We start from the raw sequence: 15,058 nt of genomic DNA on the forward strand, positions 1-15,058 counted from the left end.
ACACACATGAAGCATCTTCGGCCTACACACGGCGCTTTCGGCCTACATGCGACGTTTTTCGCCTACTCACAGCGCTATCAGCCCACACACGATGGTACAGTTTGAGGCCTACAGGGTGAAACAATGGCACAGAGGCTGGGTTCTGTCACCAAGTCACTGCCCACCCACCAGCTGTGCATTAGTACACTAGCTGTGGTCAGCCAGCTCGGAGTCAGTCCTCTGAACTGAGGAGATTCTAAATCTCCTGTTTATATTTTTTTTCTGAGGAGATTCTAATCTCCTGGTTATGTACTTATTTTCCCCAGCATCCATTTTGGTGTGTTTATGTGCAGGACACACTGAGAGACACCAGTTATGTAAATAACTTTATTAATATTCCACCACCAAGAAAGCACTCATGGTGAAGGAATCAGTAACATGCAAAGCCCCAGTAGGGGCAATGCTTATGTGAAAGAGAAAGTGAGGGGGAGGGTAAGGACTAAATCAAAATAGAATTGGAAGGGGAAATAAAGCTCTCCACACTGATCTCTCCCTAAAGTGATCGAGAGTGTCGGTGATCTCCTGTTTGTAAAATTTTTTTGGAGAATCTAATCTCCTGGTTATTTTTTTCTTCAAAAGTCCTCAGGAGGAGATTCTGATCCGCTCGTCATATTTTTATCTCCTGTTTATATTGGTCAGCCAGGGCTTTCCTGATTGGCCTGGGTGAACAACCCCAACCAAGGACTTCATAGTCAACAAGGTCAACCTGGTTCCAATCACTCCAGTGTATTACTGTAAATAGCAGTTTCCATGTTTATTATGGAGTACGGCAGTCTCTGTATATAATAGAATTAAGTAACGTCTTGATTTTTTTAGCCCGTGAATATTGAAAGGAATTTAAGGCACTTTGAGATGATGGAATGTTGCAGCACCTGGCCATGTTTAGGGATCTCCTTCACCTGTCTCTCTCTCTCTTTCCATTTTGATATACTTTTTTTTACCGCACTTTTTAATACAGTCCTGTTTGTTGAGCTGATGCCTTTAATGGGTTTTGTGTCGGCTGACAACAGCTCCCTTTAACGGACAGGCTGCAAACTGCAGCCACGTCACCGAGCCTGAGCTGAAGTGCCGCCTGGAAAGTTGGTGCTGACTTGGGCAGTTTGCAAAGTTGGGAATCGGCGAAAGATGAATGTGTTCAGACTGTCCGGGGATCTGTCCCACTTACTGGCCATTCTCATCCTTCTGGCGAAAATGTGGAAATCTAAATCCTGCGCTGGTGAGTGAGAGAAACACCGCAGGGTGGGGAAACTAAGAGAGAAAGAGAGGGGGATGCGGGGTGGGGGCGAGAGAAGAGAAACAGATGGGGATACTGGGGGAGTAGAAAAGAGAGGGGTGATAGAGAGGTGTAGGAGAGAAAGTGAGGGCCATGCAGGGGTAGGTGAGAAAAAGAGGATGATAAGAGATAGGGGGTACGTGGGTAGGAGCCAAAAGAGGGGGAGGAGAAAGAGGGGATAGCAGAAAGGGAAGGTGACGGGGCGGTGGGGTGAGAGAGAGTGAGGACTGAGAGAAAGGGAAGAATACGACAGAGAGATGGGGTAAGAAACAAGGGCGTATAGAAGAGTAAAGGCATAATGTGGAGACAAGAGAATGAAAGACTGGGGGAGACAGAAAAGTGAGAAAGAACAGTAAAGGAGAAAGATGGTATAGACGAGAAAGAGAGACAGATAGGATTAGTAGTTATGTCACTTGATCCAGGCACTTCAGGTTGTTAGCAGGGGATATGTATTCAAATTCCACTATTGCAGCTGGTGAAATTTGAATTTGAATTTAAATGAATAAATCTGGAATATAAAGTTGAATGTTGTAGAAATCCATTTGGTTCATTGATGCCTTTAGGAAAGGAAATCTGTCAATTCTTTCAGTTGTCCTGTCTCTGAATGATGAAGGGCACCCAGTAATCCAGCAGGATATTGTCTTTTGCAATGCTTCCAAGACCTGGTTATGCATGGAATCATGCAATTGTACAGTCTAGAAGAGTTTGCACCAACAAAGAAAGGACTAAATCTACACTAGTCCAACTTCCAGCACTTGGCCAATACTCTTGAATGTCATGACACTTCCACGTACACATCCAAGTACCATTAAAGCCTCGACTACCTTCCCAGGCAGCATTTTCCAGATTTCTTTCCCATTGGATATATCGAACATTGTCTTGAGATTCTGTCTAATTTTACTCACCAGTGTTTTATCATATCCCCTCTTTGCTCTCCTAATTGCTTTCTTACGTTCCTCTGTGCACATTTTATAGTCCACTAGAGCCTCCATTGATTTTGTCTTTGTACCAGTTATATGCTTTTCCTTTTTATCCAGTTCAGAATATTCATAGACATCCAGGGTTCTCTGAGCTTGTTGGTTTTACATTTCATCCTAAAAAAGCAAACACGTTGGGCCTGTACTTTCCATTTTGAACGTGCAACACAGTTCTGCTATAGATTTACCCAGAAGTAACTGTTCCCAATCTACTTTGACCAGATTCTGCCTTATTCTAATAAAATCTGTCTTCCCCCAATCTGAAACTCTTTTTGCAGACCATCTTTTTCCTTTTCTGTAAAACATATAGTACTGCAGTCACCATCACCAAAGTACTTTCCAACTGGCATCTCTATCACCTGTCTAGCTACATGTTCCAATATTAGGTCAGGCACTACACTGTCCTTTGTAGAACAATCTACATGTTGGTATAAAAGCTTTCATTTCAAGAAATCTGTCCCCTCTAAACCCTCTACTCCCCAATTAATGTTGGGGAAGTTGAAATCCCCTAATATAATTATAATTGCTCTTACACACACAGTGAATTGTCTACATTTCTGTTCCACTGTTGCCCACTGGCTGTTTTGGGGGGGTCTATAACACACCCCTTGAATGTGTCTGCCTCCTTTTTATTGCTAAGCTGTACCCACAAAGCCTCATTTGAATACCCTTCAGGATACTGTCCCTCCTAACTGCAGTAACTGATTCCTTAACCTCTTTTACACTCTCCCCTTTCCTGCCTGAAGGCCTGAAGATCCTATATCCTGGAATATAAAGTTGCCAGTCGTGTCCTCCCCTCAGCAAAGTCTCTATGGTGGCATCATTGTAGTTTCACGTGTGAATCCATACCTTTAACTCGCCTGTCTTGTTGATAATACTCCGAGTTTTAAAATAGAGGGCGTCCAGCCTTGCCTTACAACATGGCTGAAATCTGCTTTGGTTCCTTTTCTAAGGTATGCTGTGCCGCTATTGTACTAACACTGGGTCCTTTGTCCACTTTCCTTGCCGAACTCAGTGGTTAGTACTGCTGCCTCACAGCGTCATGGACCTGGGTTCAATTCCAGCCTTGGCCAATTGTCTGTGTGGAGTTTCCACGTTCTCCCCGTGTCTGCGTGGGTTTCCTCCCACAGTCCAAAGATGATAAAGCTAGGTGGATTTTCCATGCTAAATTGCTCATAGTGTCTAGGGATGTGCACACTGGATGGATTAGCCATGGGAAATGCAGGATTACAGGGATAGGATAGGAGGGTGGGTCTGGGTGGGATAATCTTCAGAGGGTCGGTGTGGAATGATGGGCCAAATGGCCTACTTCCACACTTTAGGGACTCAATAATTCTATTAACAAGTTTGCAGTCCTCCCAACAGCACTAGTAAACTGCCAGCAAGGATGTTAGTCCCATTCTGGTTCAGGTGCAGACTGTCCTGCATGGACAGGTTCCATCTTCCCCAAAAAATGGTCCCAGTGATCCAGGAGTCCAAACCCCTCCCTCCTGTTCAACCATGCATTCATTTCCCCATTATCTTATTTCAGTACTCACCAGCATAATTAGTCAATCCCCTATCACAATTGCTCTTGCTTTCTTGTTCCTCCCCTTCTATACAGTCAGGCCACATATGCCAGAAGCTTGGCTCTGTCTGCGCTCTCATGAGGAACCAGTGCCCTCATTAACTTCCAGAGCAGAATGACAATTTGTGAGAAGGACCCCAACAGTCTTCTGCACTACCTGCCTGATTTTCTTTCACTGCCTGGTGGTCGCCCATTCCCATCTTCTCTCCACTACCTTTTCCTGCAGTGTTACCACTTCTGTAAACGTGCTGGGGTTACCATAAGGACTGTCCTCAGCTCCTGAAGCATGGTGACCTTCTGGTTAAACTACAACCAGTGATTTCTCCGTCATAAGAGAGCAGCCCTTTGGTCTTCTGCAACTTTAAACATGAAATCCATGTATCTCTCAGCCTCATGGATGTGCCACAGTGTCTCCAGCCACCGCTAGAGCTCTGAAACACACAGCTCACTTTTCTGCAGTTGAAAGCACTTTCTGCATGTGTGGTCAAACTGCCAGTAAGGTCCATGACATCCCCACATCACTCATTCCACGAAGCTGACCTCACCTGCTGTGACAAAATTGAATTTATTTAGTCTTGCTTGTTAACTTTTCTAATTACTTAATCATAAAGATACTCCCTTTGTCTTAGTAGTCTCCTTCTGTTATTTTCTGACTTTCACTCATAGCTGATGCTTCTCAGTTAATTCCTTAATAATCTCCCAGTTCTTGGGACTTGGTCTGCTGCTGCCACACTGAACTATGAAAACAGTTAGGAAAACAATACAGCAGGGGAGTGGGGTTGGCGGGTTTGGGATCTCCCTGACCCCCTCCACTTCACCAAACTGCCACACTCCACACAGTGATAGTAGGAACTGCAGATGCTGGAGAATCTGAGATAACAAGGTGTAGAGCTGGATGAACACAGCAGGCCAAGCAGCATCAGAGGAGCAGGAAAGCTGACGTTTCGGGCCTAGACCCTTTTTCAGAAATGGGGGAGGGGAAGGGGATTCTGAAATAAATAGGGAGAGAGGGGGAGGTGGATAGAAGATGGATAGAGGAGAAGGTAGATGGAGAGGAGACAGACAGGTCAAAGATGCGGGGATGGAGCCAGTAAAGGTGAGTGTAGGTGGGGACGTAGGGAGGAGATAGGTCAGTCCAGGTAGGACGGACAGGTCAAGGGGGCGGGATGAGGTTAGTAAGTAGGAGATGGGGGTGGGGCTTGAGGTGGGAGGAGGGGATAGGTGGGAGGAAGAACAGGTTAGGGAGGCGGGGACGAATTGGGCTGGTTTTGGGATGCGGTAGGGGGAGGGGAGATTTTGAAGCTTGTGAAGTCCACATTGATACCATTGGGCTGCAGGGTTCCCAAGCGGAATATGAGTTGCTGTTCCTGCAACCTTCGGGTAGCATTGTTGTGGCACTGCAGGAGGCCCAGGATGGACATGTCGTCTGAGGAATGGGAGGGGGAGTTGAAATGATTCGCCACTGGGAGGTGCAGTTGTTTAGTGTGAACCGAGCATAGGTGTTCTGCAAAGCGGTCCCCAAGCCCAGCTCGTCCCCGCCTCCCTAACCTGTCCTTCCTCCCACCTATCCCCTCCTCCCACCTCAAGCCCCACCCCCATCTCCTGCTTACTAACCTCATCACGCCCCCTTGACCTGTCCGTCCTCCCTGGACTGACCTATCTCCTCCCTACCTCCCCACCTACACTCACCTTTACTGGGTCCATCCCTGCCTCTTTGACCTGTCTGTCTCCTCTTCCACCTATCTTCTTCTCTATCCATCTTCTATCCACCTCCCCCTCGCTCCCTATTTATTTCAGAACCCCCTTCCCCTCCCCCATTTCTGAAGAAGGGTCTAGGCCCGAAACATCAGCTTTCCTGCTCCTCTGACGCTGCTTGGCCTGCTGTGTTCATCCAGCTCTCCACCTTGTTATCTCACACTGCACACAGTGCTGGTGCTTGCTTTTTTGTTTCTCTCTTCCTCAGCTCTTCCAGGAAATGGTCTAAACCATATATTAATTGTTAGCTCCAGTTAACTATCCAAGCTATAGCACCCCCACCCATAGGAGAGATTGTGTTAAAAGATACTTAACTTTAAACTTAAATTTAATTTACAGCCTTCTAAACAGTTGATGTTATCAAAATATTAGCAGCAATTAGTACTAGATTCTCAGGCAAAAGATTAACTCAAACTCCCAATCAAACTGCCATACTCCACTCGCTGATAGTTGCACTCCTGTAGGAAACCTCCTACTGTCTCCAACATTCCAGGTGTCTGATACCATCATTGAGCACTTCAAGCTCAACTCCCAGAATTACCAATCTGTAATCACTAAGTCAATGAGGAGGACGGTGAAGTGTCTCCTCTGTTCGTGTATTTTCTGAGAATGGGATTTGTGTCACATTGGGATTGTGCTGGTCATCTTTGGACACTTTTCTCTCCCAGCTGAACACATTCTTTGTCAGATTTCTGTGCACCTATGATTCCATTCAGTCTCTGGTTGGTTCCACCTCTTGAACAAAACCTCCATCTCCTTGTTTAGGCCTTGCTACAGGGACATGGGACAAAGTATCTGCTGTAGGCTCTGCTCTCCCAAAATATACTCTGTTATTGCATCAAACTTCATTATCCTGAGTGTGAATCATTTAAGTATTTTTAAAATTGAAAAGCTTCGCTAAGGATTTGTGGACTCTCTCTACCTTCAAATGGAGACCAAAAACATAACCTGCAAACTTCTCACAACTGTTGTGTAGTAGCTAAGGATCATGTTTTATCATAAAAATACCAATAAAGGTAAATTGAGGGGTCTAATGGATGCCCCTCTTCCTACCTCCTCTGCTTCTTTACAGCCACCTCACTGCTTTGAAATTAATATCTTTCCACCAAGTCAATCATTTTTGGGATATGGTCTTTTCTATCATCCCAAATCACTGAATAATTTTGATTCCTTTCCAACGAAAATTCTGTTCCTGATTAGTTTATCTTTTAAGCTACTACATTCATGGTTCTCTGCTTGTCTGCACAAATCATTGATCAAAGTTTCAACATTTTCCCTTTGTCTCAAGGTCTGTTTGTTAAATTCAGCCTGTTCAGTAATGGATTTTTTTCTACAGATATTGTTTTTATTATTTTCTTGTATGTAACTTTTTCTTATTCAATCTCATGCATGAATGGAGTGTTGTCGGCACAGCCCCCTGATGCGTGCAATAGTGTACTGACCCATTTGGTTTTGCAGTGAGATGCCTGGCAAATATTCACCAATTCAGCCTTGCATCTGCTTCATTGGACCCTGTGACCTGCTAAGGCTTTTGGATAAAGGTCTGCCATTATCAATCTTGTTCTTTTACTTGTTGCCATCATTTAACATTTTTGCTGTTGTGCTGATGCTGAAGAACATTTACAGAGTTGGCCAAGGAAAACATTAACTTTATTCAAGAACTGCCTTGCTGTGGCTTCATCTTGCCATAAGGCTGCATGAGAGAGCAAGATCATGTGATATTGTATCACTTCCTGTGGTGACAAATACACTCATTTACTTTGTTACACAGTCACGCCTAATGTTTTATATTACTATATTGCAGAAGAGAAGAGAAGGGATGGGGAAGTAGAGAGAAAGAAAGGAAGCAGGGGAGATGGAGGCTAATCTCTCTGGAATGGCAGGGACTAAATGAGAGGAACCTAAGGAGTGAGATTAGCCGGGTAGCAAGAGAGGAGGATAGAAGGAGAGCTTGGGGCTCTCTGGTGCTGGATTTTCTTTTACACACTCATTGTTAACCATGTAATTTACTTTGGTAGGTATTTCTGGGAAGAGTCAGCTTCTCTTTGCTCTCGTGTTTACGACACGTTACCTGGATTTATTCACCACGTTTATCTCAGTCTACAACACCACCATGAAGGTAAGAAGTTGGACCAGCAGAAATAGGATTCTCACTGAAGGATAAACTGGTCAATTCTGTTCATGGATAGTAGGAACTGCAGATGCTGGAGAATCCGAGACAACAAGGTGCAGGGCTAGATGAACACAGCAGGCCAAGCAGCATCATAGGAGCAGAAAGGCTGACGTTTCGGGCCTAGACCCTTCATCAGAAAAGGGGGAGGGGAAGGGGGTTCTGAAATAAATAGGGAGAGAGTGGGAGGCGGATAGAGGAGAGGATAGGTGGAGAGGAAACAAACAGGTTGAAGAGGCGGGGATGGGGCCAGTAAAGGTGAGTGTAGGTGGGGAGTTAGGGAGGGGATAGGTCAGTCCAGGGAGGACGGACAGGTCAAGGGGGCGGGATGAGGTTAGTCGGTAGGAGATGGGGGACCAGGAACAGCAACTCCTATTCTGCTTGGGAACCCTGCAGCCCAATGGTATCAATGTGGATTTCACAAGCTTCAAAATCTCCCCTCCCCCTACCGCATCCCAAAACCAGTCCAGCTTGTCCCCGCTTCCCTAACCTGTTCTTCCTCCCACCTCAATTCTGTTCATGGGGTTATTTTCCTTAGAAAAGAGGAGATCGAGAGGGGACATGATTGAAATGTATAAAATTATGAGGGGCATAGATAGGGTGGACAGGAAGAAACCTTCCCCCTGTGGGGGGCATCAATGACCAGGGGTATAGACTTAAGGGGGCAGAAGGTTTAGAGGGGATGTGAGGAATTTTTTTCACTGAGTGGTGGGAATCTCGGTTTCCACTACCTGTAAGGATGATAGAGACGGAAACGCTCATAACATTTCAAATTTATTTAGATGTGCAGCTGCAGTGCTAAGGCATTTAAGGCTATGGGCCAAGTGCTGGAAAATAGAATTTAAAAAGTTGGTGGTTATTTTTGACTGTGACTGGCTTGATAGACTGAAAGGCCTTTTTCAGTGCTGTAGATCTCTATGACTGTATGACTCTATGACTTAAGCCAAACATTTCTAAAACACCACAGGCTTCACTTGGAGTAATACATCTAGTTCTGGCCTCTGATTGGCTGCCAGCTGTCTCCACATCATGTTTTGATTCCAGTCATGGCCCATTGCTTGTCTTCTCTGTGGTTTGGATTCTGGGCCTTCACTGGAATTCCAAGATAATTCCTTCTTCTTTATTCTTCACTATAAACTGGCTTCAGTCCTTTTGCTACCTCCTCTCCTCCAGCAGGCATTGAAAACCCATGGCTTTATTTGTCACAAAATTGAAACAGGCTTGTTCATCTGCTTTTGCCACTGTCCTCTGTTCTCCCAACCCACTGTCTCTAGTCTCTAGCTCTAGCCCTAGCCCTGAATTCATGTTTTCATTAAGTTCTCTCCTTTTTCCCACTATTCTCTCATTGGGTTTGACTTTTCCATGTGATCCACTGCCTGGTTCCTTCAATCTCATTCCCACTAAAGTTCTCCTCCTCCTGATTTCCATTATCCAATATGGTGAACAGTTCTGTATCTTTGGGTGTTATCTCTCTTCCCTTTTACTGCGCTGTTAAAACTCGCCCCCTACTTTCCATGTTTGGATTTTTGAATTTATCCGACCAATCAATTGTTCTGTACATTTAACAAACCAGTGGAAACTTCTCGAGAAAGACATCTGAAAAACAAGGAATCTGGCCAACATGAAACATGAAAATATGAAAGATATGAATAATGGGGGTGGGGGTTGGTATTGGAAAACATCGCAGAAATAAATGAAAACCAGCATGGATTTATTAAAGAGATAGTAGGAACTGCAGATGCTGGAGAATCTGAGATAACAAGGTGTAGAGCTGGATGAACACAGCAGGCCGAGCAGGAAAGCTAACGTTTCGGGCCTAGACTCTTCTTCAGAAATGGGGGAGGGGAAGGGGGTTCTGAAATAAATAGGGAGAGAGGGGAAGGCGGATAGAAGATGGATAGAGGAGAAAATAGGTGGAGAGGAGACAGACAGGTCAAAGATGCGGGATGGAGCCAGTAAAGGTGAGTGTAGGTGGGGAGTTAGGGAAGGGATAGGTCAGTCCAGGGAGGACGGACAGATCAAGGGATGAGGTTAGGTAGGAGATGGGGGTGGGGCTTGGGGTGGGAGGAGGGGATAGGTGGGAGGAAGGACAGGTTAAGGAGGCGGGGACAAGCTGGGCTGATTTTGGGATGCGGTAGGGGGAGGGGGATTTTGAAGCTTGTGAAGTCCACATTGATACCATCGGGCTGCAGGGTTCCCAAGCGAAATATGAGGTGCTGTTCCTGCAACCTTCGGGTGGCATCATTGTGGCACTGCAGGAGGCCCAGGATGGACATGTCATCTGAGGAATGGGAGGGGGAGTTGAAATGGTTCTCGACTGGGAGGTGCAGTTGTTTGGTGCGAAACGAGTGTAGGTGTTCCGCAAAGCGGTCCCCAAGCCTCCGCTTGGTTTCCCCGATGTAGAGGAGGCCACAACGGGAACAGCGGATACAGTATACCACATTAACAGATGTGCAGGTGAACATCTGCTTGATATGGAAAGTCTTGGGGCCTGGTATGGAGGTGAGGGGGGAGCTGTAGGGGCAGGTGTAGCACTTCCTGCGGTTGCAGGGAAAAGTGCCGGGTGTGATGGGGCTGGAGGGGAGTGTGGAGCAGACAAGGGAGTCACGGAGAGAGTGGTCCCTCCGGAAAACAGATAAGGGTGGGGAGGGAAAAATGTCTTTGGTGGGGTCGGATTGCAGATGGCGGAAATGTCAGAGGATGATGCGTTGGATGTCGGATTGCAGATGGCGGAAGTGTCGGAGGAAGTGTCCTCCGACACTTCCACCATCTGCAATCCGACCTCACCACATTTTTCCCTCCCCACCCTTATCTGTATCAATGTGGACTTCACAAGCTTCAAACTCTCCCCTCCCCCTACTGCATCCCAAAACCAGCCCAGCTTGTCCCCGCCTCCTTAACCTGTCCTTCTTCCCACCTATCCCCTCCTCCCACCTCAAGCCCCACCCCTACCTCCTACCTAGCCTCATCCCGTCCCCTTGACCTGTCCGTTCTCCCTGGACTGACCTATCCCCTCCCTAACTCCCCACCTACACTCACCTTTACTCATAATAAAACAATCATTTTTGGTTGGTACAGAAACCTGGTCCTGCTTTCTTTCAACCTTTGTCTGAAAACCATATAAATTATTATATGTACTTTAAACAAAACGCATTACCATTCAGTATGACTCAGGCATAACATGGCGCAGTTTGTAAACGCACTGCCGCAGTTAGTGGGAGTAGGGATCACCCTGTGATTGCCCGGGCTGCCCCCTCACCACAGGTTGGGAATAGGGACCACCTCCCCTCCCCGATATAACATTGATCCTTTCATTGGACCTCAATGTGCTGCCTTCATCTGCAGCTCAACTTCAGATGTTATTTGACCCTGTTAAAGATGCCATATAAACGTAACTTACTCATCATTTAATTGAAGAGCTCACTTGTCAGACATAATTCATGTTTAATAAATCCACGTGGGTTTTCATTTATCACTCCAAAATTTTCCACTGATCCCCATTGTGGTCTCATATCTTTCCCAGCACCAGCGTTATGCTGCTAACCCGTCATTCCTGGGTTTATGCTGCCAACCCCAACTCCCCGTTGTTGGAATGAGTCCTGATCCCTGCATCAAACGAGTTTTGAAAGATTGTGGCTTTTATTGTGGAGTCAGTTCTCAGGGAAGCTGATGAAATAATAAATTCAACAGCTGATGAGTTGTGTGTTTGTTGAGAGACAGCTTGAAGATTGTGATGCCCCTGAAGTTGGGGCTGGTTCTGCTGACAACAGTGTGAGTAATCACCACGATAGAACAATTGCGAGAAGCTCCGCTTTTCTGGAGAAGGCAAGACAGAAAAGACACCAAGACATTGGTCAAAAATGCAACACTGTCGATCAGGAATTTATTACTTGACTAAAGCCAGCCACAGCTCACTGGCAGGCACCACTCTTAGTTCCCCTTGTGTTTATTTGCTTTGAATTCTTTTCCAGATCATATTTCTGCTCTGTATCTATGTGACCGTTTACCTGATCTACATCAAATACAGCTCCACCTTTGATCGGGAGAATGACACATTCCGTGTGGAGTTTATCTTGGTCCCTGTCGCTGGTCTCTCCTTCCTTGTCAACCATGACTACGCTCCATTAGAGGTGAGACTGGTTTGTAATGATTCCTTTAGTCTGCGTTACCTATATCCAGAACCTGATATCGATTCTGAGAACTGAAGCCAGTGGTTTGCATCATCATCTGGTAACTGGGCATTAGTCTTCAATACATTGGCATTGACATTAGGATCGAGGTTGGTCTTGGGGAGCAGGGAATAGGGCTGTGTCCGGCCTTACCCCAGGCTCACTCATGGTTCACTAGGAGCTCAGTCCTGGGCTTATTATTAGAACCTGCAGCCATAAAAACAAAGCTGGAGTTACATGGGCGTTTGATCGTGCTCCCACCTGGGCCTGAATCATGTTATTTTTTGAGATGTGAACTTGGAGCTTAGTGGTGGTGGTGAGGTGGGGGGAGTTGGAGTGGGGGTGCAGTGTTTGCCTTGCTGACTCCATTGCCCATTTTTCAACACTCAGTTCCAGGTCTGTACGTTAACTGTTCCCAGCCCTACCCCGAGCTCATCTCAGCCTCATCTTTAGAACCCCTCATCGATATCTCCAGCCTCATCCCATCTTGGTCTTGTCCATCCTCCTAGTAATAGCTCCTTGTCGTCTTACAAGGTTCTGGCTGTTTCATTATGTGACTAACTCCCTCCTACTCTGACAGCCCCACTTTCTTGCTATTGACTGCCCAATCTCCCAATGCTTCACTTTTCTCTGAGTTTGAGGTCCCCTGTGATGCTGCAGTCATTTTCGGATTCATCTTTATTCTTGCTGTGTCAGTCCATCTGCCACAACTCTGCCCCAGTGCATCAGATTTAAAATCCTCATTTAGATCTCTCCAGGCCTAACTATCCCCACAGCCTCCAAATTCACCTTTATTTGAATAAAAAAAAGAACTGCAGATTCTGGAAACCTGAAACAAAAGCAGAAATTGCTGGAGAAACTCAGCAGGTCTGGCAGCTTCTGTGGAGAAAAAACAGAAATAACATTTCAACTCCTGTTCTGAAGAACGGTCGCTGGACTCAAAACATTAATTCTGTTTCTCTCCGCAGAGATGCTGGCAGATCTGCTGTGTTTCTCCAGCAATTTCTGTTCTTGTCACCTTCATTTGACCCACTTCACGTTGATCCTCCCTCTACTACCCACCATTAGGTTGCTTCAACTCCTTTACTATCCCTTGCTGTTCCAGAACTCCCTTCAAACTTTCTCTGCTTCCACCCCTCCCACTCTGATCCTTTGCCCTCCCTCTCTGCTTCACCCAACTGTGTCCCCATCTTCACCCAACACTCACACACCTTAACCCCTTTATGTCCCCTTTCCACTCTGGCTCTCCACCCTCCCCGGCCCTCGCCTTGTCCCCTTGCCATCTTCCTCTCCAGCTTCAAAAGATCCAGGAGAATCTGTCACCTTCCACTTTGTAGTTTCTGATCATGTACTTAAAACCAAATTTATCGACTGCACACTTTCTCTTTCTGTCTTTCCCAGATTCTTTGGACCTTCTCTATTTATCTGGAATCCGTTGCGATTTTGCCCCAGCTCTTTATGATCACTAAAACCGGGGAAGCTGAGACAATCACCACTCATTATCTCTTCTTCCTGGGGCTTTACCGGGCGCTGTACCTGGCCAATTGGATTTGGCGGTACCACACGGAAGGCTTCTTTGATCAGATTGCTGTTGTGGCTGGTGTTGTGCAGACCATCTTTTATTGTGACTTCTTCTACCTCTACGTCACGAAAGGTAAGACCGAGAAACAGCCTCTCCTGATCCGGGGTTCTGAGAAACTGCCTCCCCTTGCATGGGTCTCCTAGAAACTGCCTACCCAGCTACCGGGCTCCCAGAAACTTTTTGCTCAGTCACGGGTGTTCCGTAAAACCCATCCACCTGCAACAGGGATTCTTGAAGCCACCATCCTTGCCACGGGACTCCGAGAAACTGTCCGCCCTGCTGGGCGCCCTGAGAAACTACCTCTTCTCGGGTAGGGGCAGCCATCGCTCTCACAGTTGATGGGAGCAAAGGCCGGGGTTTCGTGGGTCTTCGGATTTGGATCTGGATTCGCTGCTCCTGCTGAAATGTTTGATCTTTTTCTTCTCCTCAGTCTTGAAAGGAAAGAACCTGAGCCTCCCGTTACCTGTCTGAGACAGTACAACGCCTCGCAACCCACCGTATTCCACAAGTACGCAGTGTACGACTCAAAGATGAACAACAAGCTTTTACTGGAACTAAATTTGAATATCACAAGAACTATTGACATAATAGAGGTGTTCGTACTGACCCCAACTCTGCATCCTCCCCCTCCCAATCCCTCCTTCACATCTGCCCTCTACATCACCCTCCCCTCTCCTCCTCATTAGCCTCACCCTTTCAACTCTAACCCCTTCTTTCCTCCCCACTTTGCTCCAAGGCCATTTTCTTCCCTTGGTCATTAAATTCCAGTTTATTGGTTAAATAATCTTTCTGGTTTCACTTTTTTTTGCTGCCTCCCTCTGGTTAAAACTTTCACCGAAGACAGCATCTGTTACAATTGCTCTCCAATGTTAAATTTGACATCAGTCACCAGGGAGATCTGCCCCCATGATCTCATTGAATGGTGGAACAGGCACAAGGGGCTGAATGGTCTACTGCTCTTCCTACGTTCGACACTGCCTCTGTAAAGTTGCACAGGCTAGGGATCAGCAAGCTGCTTCTGACGCAGAGACTGTGCATTCCTGGCTCAGATTGACCTTCCTTCTTGATTAGTAAGGTGATCAAAGGTTATGGGGAGAAGGCAAGAGAATGAGATTGAGAAATGTCAGAGCAGACTCGATGGGCCAAATGGTCTAATCCTTTATTCATTCACAGAATGAGGGCATCGCTGGCTAAACAGCATTTATTGCCCATCCCTAATTGCCCAGAGGACAGTTGAGTCAACCACTTGCTGTGGGTCTGGAGTCACATGTAGGCCAAACCAGGTAAGAATGGCAGTAATACTCCTTATACCTTAACATCCTGCTCTCTTAGCCCCTCTGATTCTTGTTCACAGAGCTCCTGTTTTTAATCAGAGAAATCGTAGAATCCCTACAGTGTGGAAACAAGCCACACCGACCCTCAGAACATCCAACCCGGACCCATCCCCCCAAATCTACATCTCCCTGAACACTATAGGCAATTTAGCATGGCCAATCCACCTAACCTGCGCATCTTTGGACCAAATA

At 46.3% G+C, this 15,058-nt stretch overlaps 1 protein-coding gene across 1 annotated transcript; it reads left to right on the forward strand.

Moving 5' to 3' along the window:
• Positions 1-1,067: 1,067 nt before the first annotated feature.
• LOC109922723 (ER lumen protein-retaining receptor 3) lies at positions 1,068-14,313 on the forward strand. Its single transcript, XM_020522755.2, has 5 exons — positions 1,068-1,255; positions 7,630-7,730; positions 11,753-11,911; positions 13,352-13,604; positions 13,963-14,313. The coding sequence occupies exons 1-5, from the start codon at positions 1,165-1,167 to the stop codon at positions 14,001-14,003; spliced, it is 645 nt and encodes a 214-aa protein (XP_020378344.1). The 5' UTR covers positions 1,068-1,164; the 3' UTR covers positions 14,004-14,313.
• Positions 14,314-15,058: the final 745 nt, after the last annotated feature.

The sequence above is a fragment of the Rhincodon typus genome, chromosome 37 (genome assembly GCF_021869965.1).
Source record: "Rhincodon typus isolate 14 chromosome 37, sRhiTyp1.1, whole genome shotgun sequence".
Classification (NCBI taxonomy): Eukaryota; Metazoa; Chordata; class Chondrichthyes; order Orectolobiformes; family Rhincodontidae; genus Rhincodon; species Rhincodon typus.